The 20,096-nt window shown below is 46.7% G+C and overlaps 1 protein-coding gene across 2 annotated transcripts; it reads left to right on the top strand.

Annotated features, from left to right (window-relative positions):
- The first annotated feature begins 582 nt into the window (after positions 1-582).
- hs3st1l1 (heparan sulfate (glucosamine) 3-O-sulfotransferase 1-like1) lies at positions 583-20,005 on the top strand. Of its 2 annotated transcripts, XM_029127297.3 has the most exons (3): positions 583-966; positions 1,591-1,744; positions 18,594-20,005. In XM_029127297.3, exon 3 carries the CDS (start codon positions 18,755-18,757, stop codon positions 19,682-19,684), a length of 930 nt encoding a protein of 309 aa, XP_028983130.1. In that variant the 5' UTR covers positions 583-966; positions 1,591-1,744; positions 18,594-18,754; the 3' UTR covers positions 19,685-20,005. The 2 variants fall into 2 exon arrangements, with proteins under 2 accessions (XP_028983130.1, XP_028983132.1); XM_029127299.3 differs by lacking the exon at positions 1,591-1,744.
- The last annotated feature ends 91 nt before the right edge of the window (positions 20,006-20,096 follow it).

Here is a 20,096-nt window from a genome sequence, read left to right as displayed (position 1 = left end):
CCCGAGAGCGGTGTTATTCATATCCCCACAGCATCACAGTCACAGTCAGGTCTGATGTCGGACAACGGTGGAATAGCCACACACCAGACGCACACAAGACTTCACAGTAGATCTGTTTATATTAAAACCTTCAAACCTCATCCATACTGTAGGTTAATGCAATGTAGGCGATGGCATCATCAGGTTGTTTTGATTGCGATGAGTGCAAATATGCGTCATTAGTTTCATGTGGCACAGTTAGTACTGTGCTGTAATACCACAATAAATAATGGAATGACGTTGTGGTGTTGCTATAGCCTGTTTTTTGTCTCCTTGATGCTGATTCATTATGTCTTTTGGGAAAAAAGCTGCACTTCATCTTAGGTTAAAGGTGGAGGCTGATATTCTAACAATTAGTGACGTCAGAATTATAGTTTGTAGTTCATTCATCAGGTGCTAAAGATTAAATAATAGTTCTAATATATGCGTCGTAATAAACCCACCGACGTATAAGTGATAGTATAGGAGCAGCTTTCCCCGCAGAGAGCAAGTGATTTGTTGGGGATTATTGTGTTAAACCCTGAACTGCGCCTCTCACGCCGTGGATTGCGGAGCATCAGCGTGGAGAGCACCTTGCCCTGATCATCTGACGGCAGACGGCTCCTCCCCGCTGCCTCCAGTCTGCCACGCAAAGCGGCGGCTCGGCCACAACTCTGCACGCGCATCTCTGCCCGGGCTCGTCTGCGTAACCGGGAGACGGAGGCGACTTGGCCCACTTTGAATCCGCACGGACTCCGCTCCTCGCCGCGGTGTCCGCTCTGGCGTGAGTCCGTGATGAGCGCATCGGAGAGCGCGGACGGACGCGTTTTCCCCTCCGTGCACCGGCGGTGCGCAAAAGTGCGCGCCGAGGCGTCTCGGCGTCTTCCCGAGAAATCAGCCCGAACCCAGGAGGCGCGCTGAGATCCCCACCGGAGCCGCTCGTGCGAGGTAACCGCATTTTCTCTAAAGATCTTCTTGCACTTTGTTTTATGCGGTGCTCAGGGAGCACGCTCGCTCCCTCACACACACACGCACGCACGCACACACACATGCTTTTATGAAACACTAGAATCTCCAGCGTCTGACAAAAGGACGTGTGATGCGTTTGAATTTACGGGCGATTAATCGATCAGTCATGAAACCGAAAAAAAAAATCAACATGGCCTCGCAGGAAGTCAAGACGTTTGGAACGTGAGCATTTATTGGCGTGAAATGAGCGCGCTGTGTCTTAAAGTATTGATCAAACTAATTAAAACGCTGCATGTAATAAATTAGCCTTTTCAGCTTATGAGTCAGGGGCACATTGTTCCGTGGATCCTGTGGATAACGACATTCCAATTCATTCATAATAATATGTGTGATTGATATTAAAAGTTTTGGCTGAAGTTATAGGCTTTAAACAACCATTCATAGAAGTTCAAGCTCTGCTGGATCACAACGAAAACACCTCACCGAACCTACGCTGGCTGTAAAGTGTGCCATCGAATCGCAGCATAGGCTTCACGAGAGAAGAGGAGCTAATGATAATTGCTGCTCTCTCCTGTGCCTGATGTGGCATTGTTTCCTCCTCAGCACCGACTCCAGCTCTCCGCCAGCAACCGTGCATCAGCGTCACGGGATGCAAATCGCCACAGGTTGAGGCGTGTGGGTGTTGGCTTGAAGCGAACCGGTGCCGGCGCCGTAGCTGCAGGATTTCTCCAAGGCGCGAGCCGGCGTTGGGGCTGGAGTAAGTTCTCTGATGAAATCCCAATGAAACTGTTGTGATGCCGTCGTGCATCAGCGGCCGCGTCTTCTTCCCGTGGCTTATAGGCTTTAGTTGCCGGCAACGCTTGCTTGTACTGTAGCAGTCGTGCTCCTCACTGAAAGAGTTTAATCAGCGCACAGCAGGCATTGGGTCATGCTACTACTACTAAAGTCCTATTTCTGGAAACACAAGTGATCCACACTAAAAATAAAAGATCTGTGTGAAGTAAACAAACATTTCAAGGATTACATGACAGGAAAGTTAATTAGAGAGCAGTCGTGTTGAAAGTGACTCATAAACAATGTGTTTAACATAATTATGATTCTATTTTATTTCCAGTGGAAGTGAGTTGGGTTAAAGTTAGTCGCAGAGAGATGCTGAGACATCTGTTTATCGGCAGCTAAACTGAGACACCTATTCTGTAAAGGTTTGAGAGAAAGCAATGGTGCGAATAGTGTGTGTGATTTTACATTGTGTGGTTGTAAAGCTGATAGGGGAGTATAAGGAAAACTCAAAGTGTCTCTGTGATGCATGTCTGGGCAGAGAAACAGCACCAGTGTCATATGAGAGCTTCAAGTGGAAAAGCCCCAAACAGGAGAAGACGGTAGAGGGAAGAGACGGATCTTCAGCTTCCTGTTTTTTGTGTTTTTTTCTAGTTTTCGTGTTTGGCAAGGTTGGCAGATGGAGCATCCAGTTGGCTCCGCTCGAACAAGGGAAGCGAACAACAGCAAAACAAACGTGTTTTCCTTTCCTCAAATTTTTCCTAATCAAGAACAATAGAGAATAACAAGAGAGCGTAATTAATATTTGATGAGGTGATGTTTGTTGAATTAAAGGATGAAAAGCGTCGGCTGTGGCATACAGGCGCTCTCTGGTTAAAATGCTAATTTATTCTAGTGGTTTTGACTTTTTGTGTTTGAGGGGGTTGCTTCATTCGTCCTTATTAGAAGATAAAAGAGGTTTCACGAGAGACCCAGTGATTCCTGCTGTGAAACAGTCTTGATGCAATCTCCCGGCCTTGTTTTACTGTATATCTAAAAATCATTGATTTGGCCACACTATAATTACAAAACAGAGGCTATGTAAGTTTTATTGTTTTTTTTTATCATCTAGCATTTGTGAATTTTTACCTTGGATGTTTATATTTATGTCATTTATGGCGTCGTCGCAACCAAGCTTTTCTTTCTTTAGTACTGTACATTTAGGGTGTGGAAACCTCACGGTGTGAAGTATTTTGGGTAGACTGAGTCATAATGATGAATGGTCTCAGCAGCCAGCTCTTAGTGTATATCACTGAGGGGAAAACATGTCAGTCATTCAGCACCTGAACTAATGAGAGCGGGCTGAGCTTTGCCACACAGCCTGGACTTAAACAGATTTCCTTGATGTGACTGACAGTGGGTTTGTTTGGGGTGTGAACGTAGAGGGGGGGCTTTTACCACGCCATCCTATAGGTGAAGTCGTCCCCGACCAGCACAAGCCCAATTTCAACGAAAGCAGCGGAGATAGAAATAGAGTGTGTCCATTTTAGGCCGGTTCTTTATATGTGGCTAATTGAAGGGGAGCCCCTTTGCTTGTGTAGATTTGGACAAACACGGCAAATGACTCAGCAGTGATGTATCATATGTTTTCATGAAGCTCGACTAACTGGCTCCCTGTTTTAAAATAGCCCACCACTGTAGATTCCACATCCAGAATAAAATGCCCATGATGCATCAGTGTATCATAAGCATCCCAGAGAAAGTTCCATCTAAAAGTTCACATAAACCGAGTGGTAAACTGTTTGATGTCGTTGGAGGAGTGGCTTCTCTCAAACGCATTCATACTCATCAGGTGTCCTCATTTCCCGTGCGCCCGGTTAAATGGAACTTGTCAGCTGTCGTGTGCCTGATGACTGACGTTGATCCGAGCTAATGATCGCTCGGTGCGTCTCGGGGCTGCGGGACTTAGTCATCGTGCTCTGGGCTTCAGCAGAACACGTGCGTGAGTTCAGCATCTGTCTCGGTTCACTTTGGGTGGGGATCGGGTCAAGGGCTCATCCCGCATTGTGATGGCGGTGAGATATACATGCAGGCGGCTGGATTCCTTCCTCCTGGTATTTCATGTCAGCCTTGAGGGGAAAAATTAGAGGATTAGCAACAACTTTGTGCTTCTATCCCGCTGTGTGCATCTAAATCCAGTGGAAGCCATTGTTCTTTTAAGTAGCTTGGCAACTGAGCGCAGACGCAGGCTCTGATTCTTCCAAGTCTTTAGAGCCACGGAGAAGCAGAAAGCCGGTATTTTGGAGCTACCTCCCCTTCCATTCATGCTCTTTCATGAGGTAAGAGCGAACAACTGAGAGTGGGCCGTGCAGCCGGCTGCCGGGACCTCTTCACTTCAATCCGCGGCTCATGCATAATAGATAATTCACTGTAACTTACAGTACAGGGGCAGAACTAGGCTAATACCCACATTTGCATATTGGTGCCGGATTCCATAATTCATGAGCTCGAAGCCGGCTGTGATCTGGTGAAAGGATCCACCTTGGTCCAGATGTTGTGTTCCGTCTCTCAGGGCCCCGGTACCGGCCGTGCACACCAGCAGCATAATATGCAGAAGACACACTGGCGCTGTCATTGACAGCGGGGTTGGTGCATCTTCATTATCAAAAGCCCCGGCGCCTGGATTCAGCCTCTGGGTCAGCTTTGATAAAAACACGCATGACCTGATGACCCAATCAAAGAGCTGGCCTTTTCCTGCTTTATGTTTTTGCCAGTCTGAAATAATAGGAAGAGGTAGAAGTAGGTGGAAGAGGTTCGAGGAAGTCATTGTCGCCATGTGTCACAAAGTAGACTTATCCCTTCACTTGACGACGGGCCTGTCTTATTTATTCATTGCCTTTGTTCTCTGCCTGCCTCACACGGGGCTCTTATTATTGGTAATATTGTCCTTCTATGTATTATCTGTCTATTTATATATACATATCAAAGCACGTCTTGTCCCATTTGTCAGATTAACGCCGTCTCTCGCCTGGCAGAGATCACGACCCCCGTCATGTGGAGTGAGATTTGTTTTGATCCAGAAGCCTCCGCTCAGCTCGTGTGTCAGTTGATTTGCGCGTGGGCGTGCGCGGTCATGTTCAGCGAGGAAGGGGAGAAGTAACAGATAGTGATGCACAGTATCTGTTTGTCAGATATGGTCCTAGCTGGGCCGGGAGTCTAGATGTCGGTTCCGCGGGTCGCTTCAGCGCATCAGCGAGGTTTCTCCCGCTCATCGGGGTATTTTGAGATTATCGGGGGATGAATGTTTTGCATATCAAACGGGGGTCAGGTTGTTGAATGATTGTTAAATGCCTTGATGTGTTCTTCATCTACTTGGTGAAGAAACTACAGCGTGATGTTGATTCAGTTTTGCTTTGCCTCGTAGCTGGCCAATTATTCCTCACGTGAACCAAATGTCCAGTGCTCCCGCCGCCGCCATTGTATTCGAAATACCAGGGTTGGCTAAATATATAATTTGCTCTTTAGAGACATTGATTCATGTTTACTGTGGGAAGATGAGACACCCAGACAATCTGCGCTTTGATTCCTAAGTGAAGCGCAGAGGAGCTGCAGTTAATGACATTGCCGTGACCTTCAGATCAAACCCTTTAGTCCTCGTTAAGCTTTCTGCAGAACTAAGCTGTTGTCGATGTAGAAAACTGATTAGCGAAAGGTCAGCAGGTCGTCTACAAGTAACTTTAAAGTATGTAAGTAGGTATTAAATAAAAGCTCCAACTAGTTGCTGTAGGAAGGCGTCTGAGCAGGTGCTAATGATGCTTAGAAAGGGTTCAGCAGCATCTAGAGACAGTGACAGTTGTGCTGCCCAGTGGAGTCCTTCAAAGTGGCATATGACACGGTATATGTCCAATTTAACACAACAGGCTCAAAAGTGAGGCTTTAGTCCCATATGGGGGTGAATAGTTAATGTGTAGCATCAATAGAATCCACATTTGGATGGATGGATGGATGGATGGATGGATGGATGGATGGATGGATGGATGGATGGATGGATGGATGGATGGATGGATGGATGGATGGATGGATGGATGGATGGACGGACGGTTATTGGTTGTTATCTACAACCTCACATCCTGCTGGTGTTTTTCAGCTTGTTCAGGTTTCCGCTCGTCATCCTACAGATCCGCTGCCTTTGCTGTGCGTGTGGTGGAGGCTGTCAGTGCTGTGTGCAGCCTGGGGGTAACACCTGCAGTTCCTCCATCTGGCACGTTTTTCAGATAAAGACTTTTTTAGACAACATATTTTTATTTACAACTAAAGGGAGTGCTTGAATAAACGTAGTAGTGAAGCTTTCAGCAGCTAACGTTATTATTTATTCATGTTTTGAGATATATCCTCGCTCTCGCTGTAATCTGTCTGTCTGGGACAATGAGTAGTTTCTTGAGAAATATACTCAACGTGAATCTTTTGCTGCACTAAAGCACAGTAAATCTCATTAAGATGTTGGTCATATTAGGTTTAAAATTATCCATGTAAATCGATTTTAGTTCCCATTTGTACTTTAATGCTAATCTTGTAATTACTTTATTTGTTGTTTTTTTCCTACGCACATTTACTCTATGCATGTAGCAGATGCTCAGCGTGTTTAACTTTGATCAGTTAATAAGTGTGAGCGGTGATAATTTGGATTTAAGATGATAATCATGATTATTTTCATTTTGTTTCCTCTTTAGTTATTATCGCCTAAACAGAAAGGCCGTGTCGTCTCTAAATGGGATTTCACTAAATGATAGTAAATAACACGCAGGCTGAAATCAATTGGAAATGAGTTGTACAAAACATGTTTTTCCTGATGGTTCATTTGCAAAGCGCCTTGTTCTATTTTTCATATTCTGCATGTATTTCTGCAAAGGAACCCAGTTAGAGACCTATATATGATGTAAGCACATTTTTGAGTGTACAGAGGGCTTTCGCGTCAACTATGGTGACGGCTTGCATGTGGAGGAAGATGAGCTAAACGTGCTGCATGGTCAGATAAGATAAGGCGGTGATGGGGAGGAGGAGGAGGAGGTCAGAGCGCGTGATGATAATCTGAAAGTGGGCGGGGCTATTATTGGCTAGAGGTAATGACAGCATGTAAAAGGAGTAAATAATCTTTGTTATTGAACTTTTACCCGAGCTTCATTTGCTGCTTTAGTAAATATTTCATGTCATGTTCACCTTATGTGTGTGTTTAGTAACAGAGACCACATCATGTGATCACAGCTTCACTGGAGGGAAGACTTTACATTTTTACGAGTGATAAAACCTGGGCCAGTTAACTGGACGACACAAGGCTCTTTCAGTCCAAAGAAAAGTAGAGAGGATTTCTCCCTTCACCTTCAGAATGAGTTTTCATCCCAAGGACTCCTCTTCATATCATATCCGCTTCACAAACTGCAATAGGATTACCGTGTGTGTGTGTGGGGGGGGGGGGGTTGTAATCTGCTCCAGCGCAGTAACGATTAGATGTCAGCTCCCAGCGTTTCAGTGAATAACCCTCATTTCATCGCTTCATGTAAAAGTGCAAAAAAAGGTGGTTTGGGTCACCGTTCGTAGCGGTGCTAATAGCGATCTCCGCTTTTCTGGCTTTCCGGCTGGATAGAGTTGGTTTGACAATAGCAATCCCTCAATATATTTGTAGAGCATCAGAAAAAGGATCAGCAATAATGGGAGTAGGTGGAAAGTTGTTAATGAGGGCCAGTAAGAAATCCTGCTCTGTAGATGATCATATAATCAATACTGTATTATTAAAATTCTATTTAAATAGAATAATCCAAATACTGATTGTTTTGTTTAATAATTGGGGGATGATGTTGCTTCTTTACTCCAACTCTCTTTTCCCAGGTTCAAACTGAAATGAGTGACATGTATAAATGTGTCAAATGCAAAAATCGGCCTCTAGAATCACTGGACACGGTTTTGCTTTTCACTTTTAAATGGGTGAAGTCACTAGAGAGCCGCACTTGCTCAGTTTGTGCAGCAGCATCTACGCGTTGATGACTTCCTGAGCAACAGATGCATTCTGCGTTGGACAGTGATTTAATGCAGGGAGCCCTCCACATGGTAAACTCATCACCCAGCAAATTAAACTATTACATCCCCAGTTGGAGTTAAATATGGAGAAAATGCTCATTTAATGTTTGATTACACCCTAATACTGCCATCAAAACAATAACGGCAGCCACTTATTTCCACAAGTGAGTTCTGCTTCTTTGCGAGATAACGGCGGCCATCGTTTGCCGGTGACGTTTTATTAAAATGCCGACTAAGGATGGAAAATAATTCATCTGTTCTGACTCATTATGAGATGGCTCTCTAGTCTAAAGATTTGTCTTCGTTATCCAGCCAAGCAGCGAGCCGATAATGCCGCCTCATTTAGTTTGCGAGCCTCAGTTTTCCCCGAACGATAATGCAGTTTCTCTTTTGTGCGGCGGTGGTAAAGACAAGCCAGCCATTTTCAATACGCGAGCGGGATTACAAAGGTTAATCATCAATTTAAGGCTAATCTTTGCTAAATACCGATGGAAGCATAGCGTGTGCTACAGAAGGACCCCCCCCCCCCCCCCAAACAATCCTGTATCTAAATGAAGATAGAGATGGGTAATCTGGGCTGAGCAGGGAGGACTGCTGCACTCTTCTCCACTAATATTCAATTCCTTCAGTGTTTGCTAAATTGAGTTGTGGCTGCTAACCTCAGTATCTGTATCACTTCTTGCCAAATTTAAAGCAGAATTGTTAAGAGAATCGTCAAACACATTATTTTCCACTTCAGTCTCACTGACTTCAGTCTCGGTCCTCTTCAGTGGAAGGAGTCTGCTGCACAAGCTCAACCTCTCACGTCTCTCCTCGTGCCTCATTGTTGCTATGGAGTTGAGATAATTATGGAGTTTTAACGTTATGCAATCAAGAACGCGATCCCTTCTCCCCAGTCTGTGAGAATGTGTAATTAATTTCCTCCTTTTATTATTTTTTTTCTTAATATGCCGACGACTGGAAACGCGAGGATCCGGTCTGGTCTGGTGGATCGCGTATGCCGAGTCGGCTAATTAAAATCAGAGCTATAGTTTCCACCCTGTTCATATTTGTCAAAGGTGGCGACTAAATGACATGAGATTTTAGAAGCTATAAAACCGTCATGCACATATCTAGAGCGGAGTAATGACGGTGGAAGAGCCCAGACACTGGATTATTGATAAGTAATGTATGAATTTAAGGCTGTTCGCTAAGTTAATGGCATCACTCAACTGATATAAAATCGCTACATACTGGACGTAAAATAATTTGACGACTTCTCAAAGAATCACAAAACTTTAATACGCTATTAAAACATTTTGTGCATCATCTTGGTCTGTGTTGGTTTTCAAAGGGCAGGAAATAAACTTGTTTTCACTGAGATGAGCTCAGGCCACAGCAGGCGTTTCCTATTGATCTGATGTTTTAGGAATTTTGAGCAACAGGAAATAGAACCCACTCACCTTAATGGATAAAGCAGTAATTATATTGACACGTTGGACTCCTTTAATAAAGATAAGCTCCTTTGAAACCCGGTCATCTGAACTCATTTTAAAAGGACTCGGACTTTTCTTGACAAGCTCGGCATCGACAGCAAACCAAACAAGGCTCATAGGTCCCTTTTTAAAAGCCTCTTTATTGATTTTGCTTTGAGAACACACCACGACTGTTTTCTGTTTTGCTGCAACACATACTGTAGCAGCCTGCCAGTGCCCTTTCTCTGCTTTTTCTCTTTTTTTTACATTCCTCCATTAGGCCTCTGATGCTGGGTCCACAAAGTTCTCTAATTAAGAATTCGTCTTCGGCAAATTCCCCCATAAATTGGCCCTCGCTGCAGAACGTGTGGTGATAAAAAGGCTTATTGGACCACCGACCTCCTCTGCTTCTTATCTCCCATAAACACTTCAGTTGGTTTTACAGGACCATGGAAGCTGTGGAAGGAGCAGGGAGCCAGAGGGGGATAGTTGGGGGGTGGGGGTGGGGGGGGCAGATGACTTATTCATGAGCAACGGCCCGACGCAAGGGCATGGATGACACTGACACTCGTCATACTTTGAGTTGCTACCGTGCGCAGATGCTGCTGCTTCATCTCTGGCCTGGGCTTCGTGTCAGCGTGCGGCAGGGGGGCTCTTTAAAAGGATGAAGTACTTATTAGCACTAACATTAGCTTATGGGTTTAGCACCGCGACGGCAGAGACAAAGCTGTGCTCGCCCTGCAGATGCGACACCACGTTTTATTCCTTCTACGCTCTTAACCCGATTCTGTCACACACCCGGAGCTGCACCGCACACGAGGTCGTCTTCTGCTTTAAATGGCTGAATTCCACACATACAGTCCAACAGTTGTCCCTTCAAGGACAACTGTTGGACTGACCTGTAAACATCTTGGTCGGCCTCGGTCATACTTCTATAAACAACACTTCACTACACTGATTCAGATACACCCCCCCCCCCCCTCCCCTCCTTACAGTCTCACTGTCTGCTCTCCGACCTTATCTATCTGTCCTGATGAACCCAAGGAAAAAATTCCAGCAAGGTTTCCACTTGTACTGTGTGATACTGTATGTGTGTGCGTTTTATTACTGTTTGTACTGCAATTTGCTTCCACTGTCGGACTAGCGCCGGGTAACCTGGCTGCTGATGGGAATTTCCCCGCTGTGGGACTAATAAAGGCATTCTTAATCTTAATCTTAATACATCACACCTCTGTTTGCCTTTTCGTGTTCCGAACCTCATCTCTGTTTGAACGAATGAGAAGTCCCACCGCGCTACGCAGGCTGCACGCGAGGAGCGTACGACATGTTCGCATTCACATCCTCTGCCTGTGTTATGTTCCCCACAAAGAACAAGAGGCAAAAACATTAACCAACGCATAGGTGTGGTCGTCCTTGGCTGAAAACGTCTGTAACCAGAGCCTGAGTGGCTGCGGGAACCCCGCTTAAAAGCTCATGTAAAGCCCAGCTGGCGTGAGAGTTCTCATCTGCTCTCAGGCAGAGTGGAGACGTGGAGCTGACGTAAGGCCCACCGCAGCCCCATGCTACGCAGGCAATGGTGTGGAGCCACGCGGAGGCAGAAGCTGTAAACATTGGAATGATGGAGCGCACAACAGCCGCGTGACGCTGCGGCGGCTCGCGTCCTCCCTCATCTCCGCCCGGTCGGGGCTCTGGAGCACCCGCAGCTTCACAGCCACAGACCTGGCTCAGGGAAATGGAGCTGGAGATCGTGATTATAGATAAACGCTCCCTTATGATCTAGTTTGCCCTGCGAGTAGGAAATTACAAGAATGTTGCTCAAAGTTGAGCTCAGAGGCAACTGAGGTTATTTGCCTCCAAGGTGCCACCTGCATTCACTGCTGACCTCAATCTGTGGCCACACGGGCATCATCTTGAAGGACACTGAGTATTGATGAAACACAAGTAATCAGTTGACCAATGGATGATTTTGTTTAAATACAATAAGATACTTGTTTAATTTGTACTTTTAGAAAGAAAAATTTGAGATAAAGGTTTTAATACATTTACATACTTTTAGGGACATTGAATCTTTGAAAGAAAAGTTTTTATGAGAAGTAATTTACTGCATATTCAAAAAGGAATAGTTTTACTTACAATCATTTATACCCGCAGCAGTATTTTAAGTTATTTAAGTTTAAACATAGCAGTACCAAAAATGAAATATAATATAAATATTACTCATGTGCTGCTTTTTAGCAAGTATAAAAGGGAAAAAAGCCACAGGTTACCTTCCAGTCTTCAGTACAAACCCTCTGTATTATCCTGGATGTGACTGAGGTTGTGGGAAATGGTGGAACGAAAAACTCAGAACAACTGTGAATATTTTATTTGATAAAGTGTCTGATGCCGACGCAATTGATGAAAATCAATTGAAAACAATGACTTAGCAGGTTTCAGAGCGCGGCGCTGAGAGATGGCTCAACCGCTGCAACCCACACAGTCAGATCTCCTCTGATTAAGTTACAATCAATGAGCAGCATGTGAAGTGACAACTTGAATTACTTATGCAGATGAAGTAGTTTGATACTGTGAAAGTCCGAGTTCAAGGTCGTGGCTAAATGACATTCCAGAAATGTCATTTGGCGTCAGTGGCTGATTGTCTTGCAACTGCTGATCTGCATATCTCCTAGCCACGCTCCACTGATTTATCAGTGCACGTTCCTCTCAAACAAATTAAGCTAATTCTGATGTGACTGTGAAGTGTAAACTGGAGGTCAGCTGCTTTCACACTAGGTGTGTCTTTCCTCTTTACACAAGGCCAGCTCAACTTTTGAGACTGTGGCCAGACTGACTACAAAAGAATGACCCAATGGCACAACCACAAGACGTACAGAGATATGAAATAATTCATAAATTTACGATGATACTGACCAGGTGAAAACACATGTAAACTAACATTATCCATAAATACTAAAGCTTGAGGTACAGTTCAACAACAACTCAGATTTAAGAAACTAAAAAAAACTTTATTGAATCTGTAATTGAATCGTTAGTGTTGTGTCACTTCCTGTTTCCTGTTTCCTGTTTATTTCCTGCTCAATCACTGTAAATCTCCTGGAAACAGGAAGTGACGGAACACCAACAAAGAAGACTGAGCGGAACGTAAACAGACCGTGACATTTCTAGATTTAGCACTTTTGTTCTATTCCCAGCATGATTTCTTTCCACGCTGTGCATTTGTATGCTGCTACACTCCGTACAAGGCTGCGAAACAGTTTTCAGCCGAACGCACTGTTATCAGCTCGCTAACTGCAGCCTGGTGTTGAATCGCTCTGGCGCCTGGCAGCTGACGGCGCATCGCAGAAGGCCCAGATACTAAACCTCAAGTTCTGCAGAGCTGAACACATATTTGCGATGGCAGGGAAACACTGGCAGGTCTGTGGCGTGTGCCTTCCAGTAGGAGGCTGCTGTGCCAGACTGAGGGCGCTTTTTCCAAGTACTGTACTGGAGATGTGCACACACAAGTAAGGATGAGACATAAAACGGCCCCTAGAGTATATATACCTTGGTTAAAGTATATTAAGGCTTTGTTCTAGTGCAGCTCTCACAGCGCATGACTCAAGACTTGGCTCGGGTGGAATTGCACCATTACATAATGTTGTTTATGAGACACAAGACTGATGCTGTTTAATAAGCAACGCTGCAAGTTAAGTAGTAGAAATCAGGATTTCTCTGCCCTTTGCTCTCCAGTGCCGTGGCGTCTTTGTCAGCACCCAGCAGACTTTCCTTTCTCTTAGTCTCTATTTCTCATTAAACTATTTATCAGGATCAGCCTCATCAAAGATTGAGAGCATCCTCGCAGTTCATTACAAGATGCCTTGCTTTTTATTTGATGAAGTAATTCATTCATAATGGATGCGCATCTTGCAGCTCGCAGGCTGCCTGGGAGACGGGAGAGCGGCGTCGGCTCCAGAAGCTCAGGCCACGAGATGCTGCCGCCTTTCAGAGGGCTCCCTCTGCGAGAAACTGTGCAGCAATTACTTTACACGGAGAAGATCAAACTCATTGTGAGAGCTAATAAAAGGGTTGATGGGAAAACCCTGATAAGAAGTACAGTCGCATTAAGTCTGTGGAGCGGAATTAGCGTTATCTTAGCATCGCTGATGAGCAGCCTATTGCACGGCCTCGGCGCTTTATCAGAAGTGGCATCCTGAATGAGGATCATCAGGGCACCCTCTGATTGAATTCCTCTCATGGTCCGTTGTTGTTTCTGTCTGACCGTGGAACCGTTCTATGAGTGAGTCAGCGTCCCTGGGATTGGTCGCCTCCGCTCATCCAAGGGTGATGAGCAAGTCGGCTTATTTTATCAGCGAAAAGCGCCTCCTGGGGATCCAGACAATGTCAGCCCATGCTTGAAATAAATCTCGGCGCATTGACAAATGTCAGAGCTAAACTGGAGAGAGACTAGGTCGGGGGGCTGGGGGACTCGGCGAAGCAATCGTGTCAGCTGAAGTGTAATGTGGTAATTTGAGGACGGGCGCTGTGGAAGGGGAGACGGGACGTGGCGCTGCCAACGTGAGGACGAACTACGAACGCGGTGGCGCTGGGAACCGTTTGTTGACTGGAATCTGTTGGCATATGCTGCTGGGGCCGCGTCAGCGTTGGGGCGGAGGCCTGCGTGGGGGTCCACGTTCTGCTGCACGTGCACCCAGATGGTGGCGGGCAGGAGGATGGGTAATTGGACGAGATAGTGTTACACCGCGCGGGGGAGAAAGCGGAAAAGGTCGCTGTATGATAATATATGTAGGATTTAACTCAGTGTATGGATGATTGCTGTTAAAACACTGTACTTAGCGCCTGGGGCCGCGTGCGTCTGGGTGCACCAGCAAATGACAGATTACACCCTCCTCAAGTCTGTAATGAATGCCTGCGCTGGCATGTGGGTGTGGATTAGGTCATTGTCTTACTCGCGTGGCTCCGGAAATAGCCCAATATTGCTCAGCTTCACAGCTGCGGTGTAATTTCTTCTTCAAATGAGATTTCTTGCCGTCCTCGGCGCCGCCGCTGTGTGAAACGCTGCCGAGGTGTCGCTGTGGGTGGGAGCTGGAACAGCCTGGCGTCACGTAGCTCTTTTTACAGCCACCCCAGACTGAAGACACGTGTCGCTGATGTCCGTTGGAGGTTGGTATTCTCTCGCTCTCTCTCGCTCTCACCTCCAATCAGACACCGTGAAAGCTAAGGTAAACAGAGTGACAGTGCAAACCTTTCCTCAGGTAACTTGACCGTCAAAATAAAAGCTTAAACATGTTTTAACTTAGGGTCACCTACTTGCATGGGGAAGGCACTTCAAATTAAATGTAAACCACTCAATCATCATGAATTTACAAAAATAATGACCCGAACAGTATGTTATTGAACCTTGTCTCTGAGACACCAACATGATTTTGCCCATTTTTTTTATCATTTTATATAAGGGTAATTAGTGATGAAGCATAAAGTGAAGGGTAGAGGACACGTCCCGTCTCCTGTGGCTTTCCTATGTGCCTATATAGGAACACATTAGACTGATACTGACTGAGGCCTGTGACTTCCATCCATCATACAAACTTGTTATTGATCTGGTGACAACATGAGTGAGCGCTAAATGACATAACACGTTGAGTGACTCATCCACCAGGTGGCCCCAGAGGAGAGTGCTGCTGTGCGGCAGGTTCCGGCTGCAGTAAAATAACTGGCTGTCACCATTTATGAGTCCCACCTCTGATCCCACCAAGTCAAGCCAACGTTGCACTGTGAATGTGAGTTTATATATTCTCCAGTGAAAGTCGTAGACAGGTATTTTAATTAGAAGTTGACAAGGACGGAGGCGCTGTAGGTTGGAGAATTAAAAAAAACACAACATCTTTTATGATATCGCAGGAGCAATATGTCCGGTGACACTTGATCTTGGGAGCATCCCTCGTTCACCTCGGGTCATTAAATGGATCTGCGGGGCAGCTGGAGGTTAAATGCCAGGCTTTCGGGCGCCTCGCTCAAGGGCACCACTTGCTGAATTACTCATTCTCACTGCCGCTCATGCCTGACCAGCCCGGGGATTGAAAGTGGCACCTCTCTGTTCCCCAACTACCACAGCCTCCAACCTATATACCCACCAGTAAGTGGCTGTAATACAGCAGTAATCCAAATAGATGGAGACCACTCACTCATTATTGCTTCCCATTATAGTGGAGCTAGCCGTGGGAGGGAATTGAAATGCCGAGCAGTGTCCCTCTGCTTGCTGCAGAGTGTATTTTTAGTGTTTTGGATGCTTCACATGCTGTTGAAGAATAGACATACGAGGCAAGTGCATATATTTAAGGAGGTTAAAGTAGGAAAACAGAATTAGTGAGTAGTAAAAGCCTCAAGGTATGTTCATGGAAATTAATAAATTGGGTCTGGAATTGCACTCTGAACCAAAAAAATAATAAAAATCATCCATAATTTAAACCCATCCAGTGTGTGGGAGCGCAGATTCAGAGTTACGCTCTGTGGGTGTGTGGGTGGAGAATTTATTGCACCGTTTTTTTTAAGGGTCTGATGGAGAGAGAGCGGTTGAGGGAGAGAAGTGGGAGCAAAGGGGAAAGTGCAGGAGAAAATAGGAAGGTGAATCCATTCCGACGTCCCGAGTGATGCAGTTTTTTTGGGTAGAAGGGTCAGCGTGTCTTACAAGAGATGGCCCAACGGCGCTGAGATACAAACAGAAACTCACCGGGAGCGGGGCGGGTTCGACTCGCTTCCACCGCTGCTGGTGGGCTTTCCTCCACTGCTTGCCACAGTGAAACAGCAGCACCGATTTATACGTTTAACTTGTCCCCCTGATATCGATCCATTTTGCAGCACAGGAGTCGCATTTATAGTGAAGCTTTATTGCATTAATAATTATTTTGCACTAACTAATGAGCATAATAGAAAACCTGAGCTGCCCGCTGCCTTGCACTTAAAGGCCGAGGGTCCTGTTCTATAGGTGCATAGAAGCGGCGGTTTGGGTTAATTAGTGGGAAGCTCGGTTTCCGCGGTGCCGAGAACCCGTGGAGCCCAGTGGGATATAATGAATAGTGCTGGGCTGTCTGCTCGGCCAGTAGGCAGCACTTGTGCTCTGCAGGCCAGGCAGGTGTTAAAACCCATAATGGTCAGCAAATGCAGCTTTGGCGTGCGGGGAGGCTTTTTATCACGAGTGGAGGTGCACAATACAACAGCGCTGACCTCCACATTGTATATACACACACACAAACCTCAGTCAGTTCCAGCTACAATGAGAACTGGCCTCATTCGCGTCAAACTGAACGGGCAAATGTAAGACACTAGGATGACACGTACCCAGCTAGTGGATTTTGAAATCTGCATCCCATTTTAAAGCCTGAAGGGGATTAAACGGAAAAACCGAAACTAGAAAGATATGCGTGGAGTGCTGAATAAAGCAATAAGACCCGGTGGAATGTGAAACAATGGCTGATTCCAGGTGGTGCCGCGCTGTGAGGCGAGTGGGGGGGGGGATTGGATGAGACAGGAAGCTCGTCTGGCTGCCCGGCTGTTAGCATTGGACCTGGCAGCTCTCTGCCAGGGAATCGCTGACAGGCAGGCGCGCCTGTCACCGCGCATAAGTGCCTCCTCGCACATCCCCGCGCCCGCAGGCCGCCGCCGCCGCGCGAAGCGGGGGCCGCGCAGCGCAGCCTTTATGTGCTCGAGATCCTCTGGAAGGTGAGACGAGGGCCGCGGGTGTGGAAGCACGCTGCACCCCGCGCCGCTATGCGTAATAGCCATGATGCACTTTGTCTGAATAGAGACGGCTGCTGTGATTATATTATGTTCTTCAAGCAGCAAATAGTGCAGGTCACCTGATTAACAACAGGTTGAAATGACTTTTTTTGAAATGTACTCGACAAATTCGTGTGTTATGGGCCTGATTTTGTAGTTGACCTCCACCTAGATGTAGTCAATCCAACATCTTTTATCAGCAATAACCCAAAGACCTGCTGCATTCTGGGTTTCCTTATGCTTTTGTCTTCGGGGTAACAGACAAAAGCAAAAGCAGGTTTCTCCTTCACAGCTGAAAAACACCCTTTTGACACAGTAGCCTTTGAACCGTGAACACAGCTGTGGCAGCAAGACTGCAAGTAGGATCCCATCACAGCCAATCAAAGGTCACCTCAGGTATGACTGCTGAGTGCATGCGAAGTGGGCTTCTACCCTAAAACTTTATGTATAACAACAATAGCATTAATTATAGTGTATGGCTAAAACAAAAACACAGTTATCACCGTAGAGAGAATAAAAGCAATGAATGTCATGAATTAAAATGTCATCCTGACATGAGACACGGGCTCTTTCAATAGTGTGTACTCAAATGTCTGTCTCATGGCGAAGGTGCCAGTAATATGTGCTGTCTACTGTATGTGTCAACAACACTGTGTGTGTGTGTGTGTGTGTGTATGTGTGTGTGTGTGCGTGTGCGTGTGCGCGTGTGTGTGTGTGTGTGTGTGTGTGTGTGTGTGTGTGTGTGTGTGTGTGTGTGCGTGTGTGTGTGTGCGTGCGTGTGTGTGTGCGTGTGTGTGCGTGTGTGTGTGTGTGTGTGTGTGGACTATCTCGCTGTGTTTAGATTACCTAACCGTGACCTTTTCTGTTGGAGCTGGCTGTTTGCATAGGCCGGCCCGGTTGTTGTGACTAGCGCAGTGTAAGCAGCAGCTCTCGTGGCCTGTTTTCCTCATGACAGTATCTGAGAACCTTCACTTTTTAAACGAAGTAAGTGACTCTGGAACAAACAATCCTACTATTTCACCCCTTCGGAGCACGGGGCCATATTTAAGGGGCCGTTTCCTGGTTTGCTTCGGGGAAAAGTGTTTCAAAGAAGGCAAATAATAAAATATCATAAGCATACTTATAATATTTAAACATATATCTAAATCTAAATTTCAGATCTCCGGTGTGGATTCGGGCCTGGGAAACGACGACAAAGCGCTGTGGCCCCGCTGTCTGGCCTCACGCACACTTGCATATTTCAGACACATTTTCTAAAGAGCCGCCCGGCTAAATGTTTTTCAGCCGGAGAAATGACAGTTTCAATTAAAATGGACTTTATAGAGTGAGAGAAGGGAAGAGGGGAGATGAAAGGCTCCAAAAAGAAAGATGAGCCGAGATGATCCTTTTGAGATGATACACTTAGAGCAGACGTGGACTGTATTTATAGTCGGATTGCTTTTTTCAGGGGAATGAGGAAAGTTCCGTTTCATTCTAATTCAGACATTCTGTTTCATATGCTGGGAATCTGAAAGCCTTTTCTTCCCTCTTTGTTTTTGTGCTTCTCTACAGATGTGCCGTGGACTGCCGATGATTTCTCCTCGTCCTCCTGTTCATATCCAGCGGCAGACACGGACTGCGCTTCCCACTGCTCGCGTTTACATTGACCTCAGAGAGACAGATCTGGTCCTCAGCTAAATCTCGATCCCTCCCTGGCACTCCTCACCACCACGATGGCTTGTTTCCTGGCGTCTGCCTTTCTCCTGGTTCTCCAGACACATGCTGCCCCACCTGATCCTCTCCAGGTGGGGTTTGGCCTCGCGCTGGACCCACAGCGACAGCGATCCAATTTCTCGGGAGACGTGGCTTCACCCCCTCCCCCGGGCGCCAGTAAAAGAGCCCCGCACAGCATCATCATAGGGGTGCGCAAGGGGGGCACGAGAGCGCTGTTGGAGATGCTGGACATACACCCCGAGGTCGCCGTCGCTGCCACCGAGGTGCACTTCTTCGACTGGGACGAGAACTACGCCAAGGGCCTGGAGTGGTACCGAGACCTGATGCCGTACTCCTACCCCAACCAGATCACGGTGGAGAAAACGCCGGGCTACTTCACGTCGGCCCTCGCGCCCGAACGCATCTGCGCGATGAACTCCTCCGTGAAGCTGCTGCTGATCCTGCGGGACCCGGCCGAGCGCGTCATCTCCGACTACACCCAGGTGTACTTCAACCGGCTGGAGAACCACAAGCCGGTGCAGGCCATCGAGAACCTGCTGGTGCGGAACGGCGCCCTCAACGTCCGCTACAAGGCCATCCAGCGGAGCCTGTACGACGTGCACATGCGAAACTGGCTGCGCCGCTTCCCCCTGGAGCAGGTGCACATCGTGGACGGGGACGCGCTGATCCGCGACCCCCTGCCCGAGCTGCAGAAGGTGGAGCGCTTCCTCAACTTGCCGCCCCGGATAGCCTCCACCAACTTCTACTTCAACCAGACCAAGGGGTTCTACTGCATCCGGAGCGACGGCCGCGAGCGCTGCCTGCACGAGTCCAAGGGCCGCCCCCACCCGGCCGTGAACGCCACCGTCCTGCAGCAGCTGCGCTCGTACCTGCGGGAGCACAACCGCACCTTCTTCAGGCTGGTGAAGCGCACGTTTGACTGGCAATAAGGGAACCAGATCACAGACCGGACCGATAAGGGGCCATGAAGCACTTTAGCCACATTTCTAAGCCCCTGTCAGCAGCCTCCTAATAACTTCCGCTGCTCACGTGATGAGGCAAAACATATGAAAAACTGTTACTGGAGGCATAAGACTTAATGGAAAAAAAAAAAAAGACTCAAGCTTAATAAGTCATTCTGTCTGTGCTGGCAGCGTTTAAGTGATCGAATCGCAGCGAAAACAAGTTTATGAACCTGACGAACTTCTTTTCCTCCTTCTCTTCTTTGATATTCTCGTTCTTGATAATAAATTGTTTCGCCTTCAAACGTACCATGATAGTATCGCTATCTCTATCCATCTGTATTCTGGGAATGGAACGCCTCCGGGCCATCCAGCCCATGTTATTTAAAGAGTACACCGA

The sequence above is a fragment of the Betta splendens genome, chromosome 15 (assembly GCF_900634795.4).
Source record: "Betta splendens chromosome 15, fBetSpl5.4, whole genome shotgun sequence".
NCBI lineage: Eukaryota > Metazoa > Chordata > Actinopteri > Anabantiformes > Osphronemidae > Betta > Betta splendens.
This window is presented reverse-complemented; position numbering and strand designations above follow the sequence as displayed.

Bases quoted from the DNA above. Each gene is read 5' to 3' on its own strand.
- hs3st1l1 (XM_029127299.3), top strand. From the start codon at position 18,755: ATGGCTTGTTTCCTGGCGTCTGCCTTTCTCCTGGTTCTCCAGACACAT.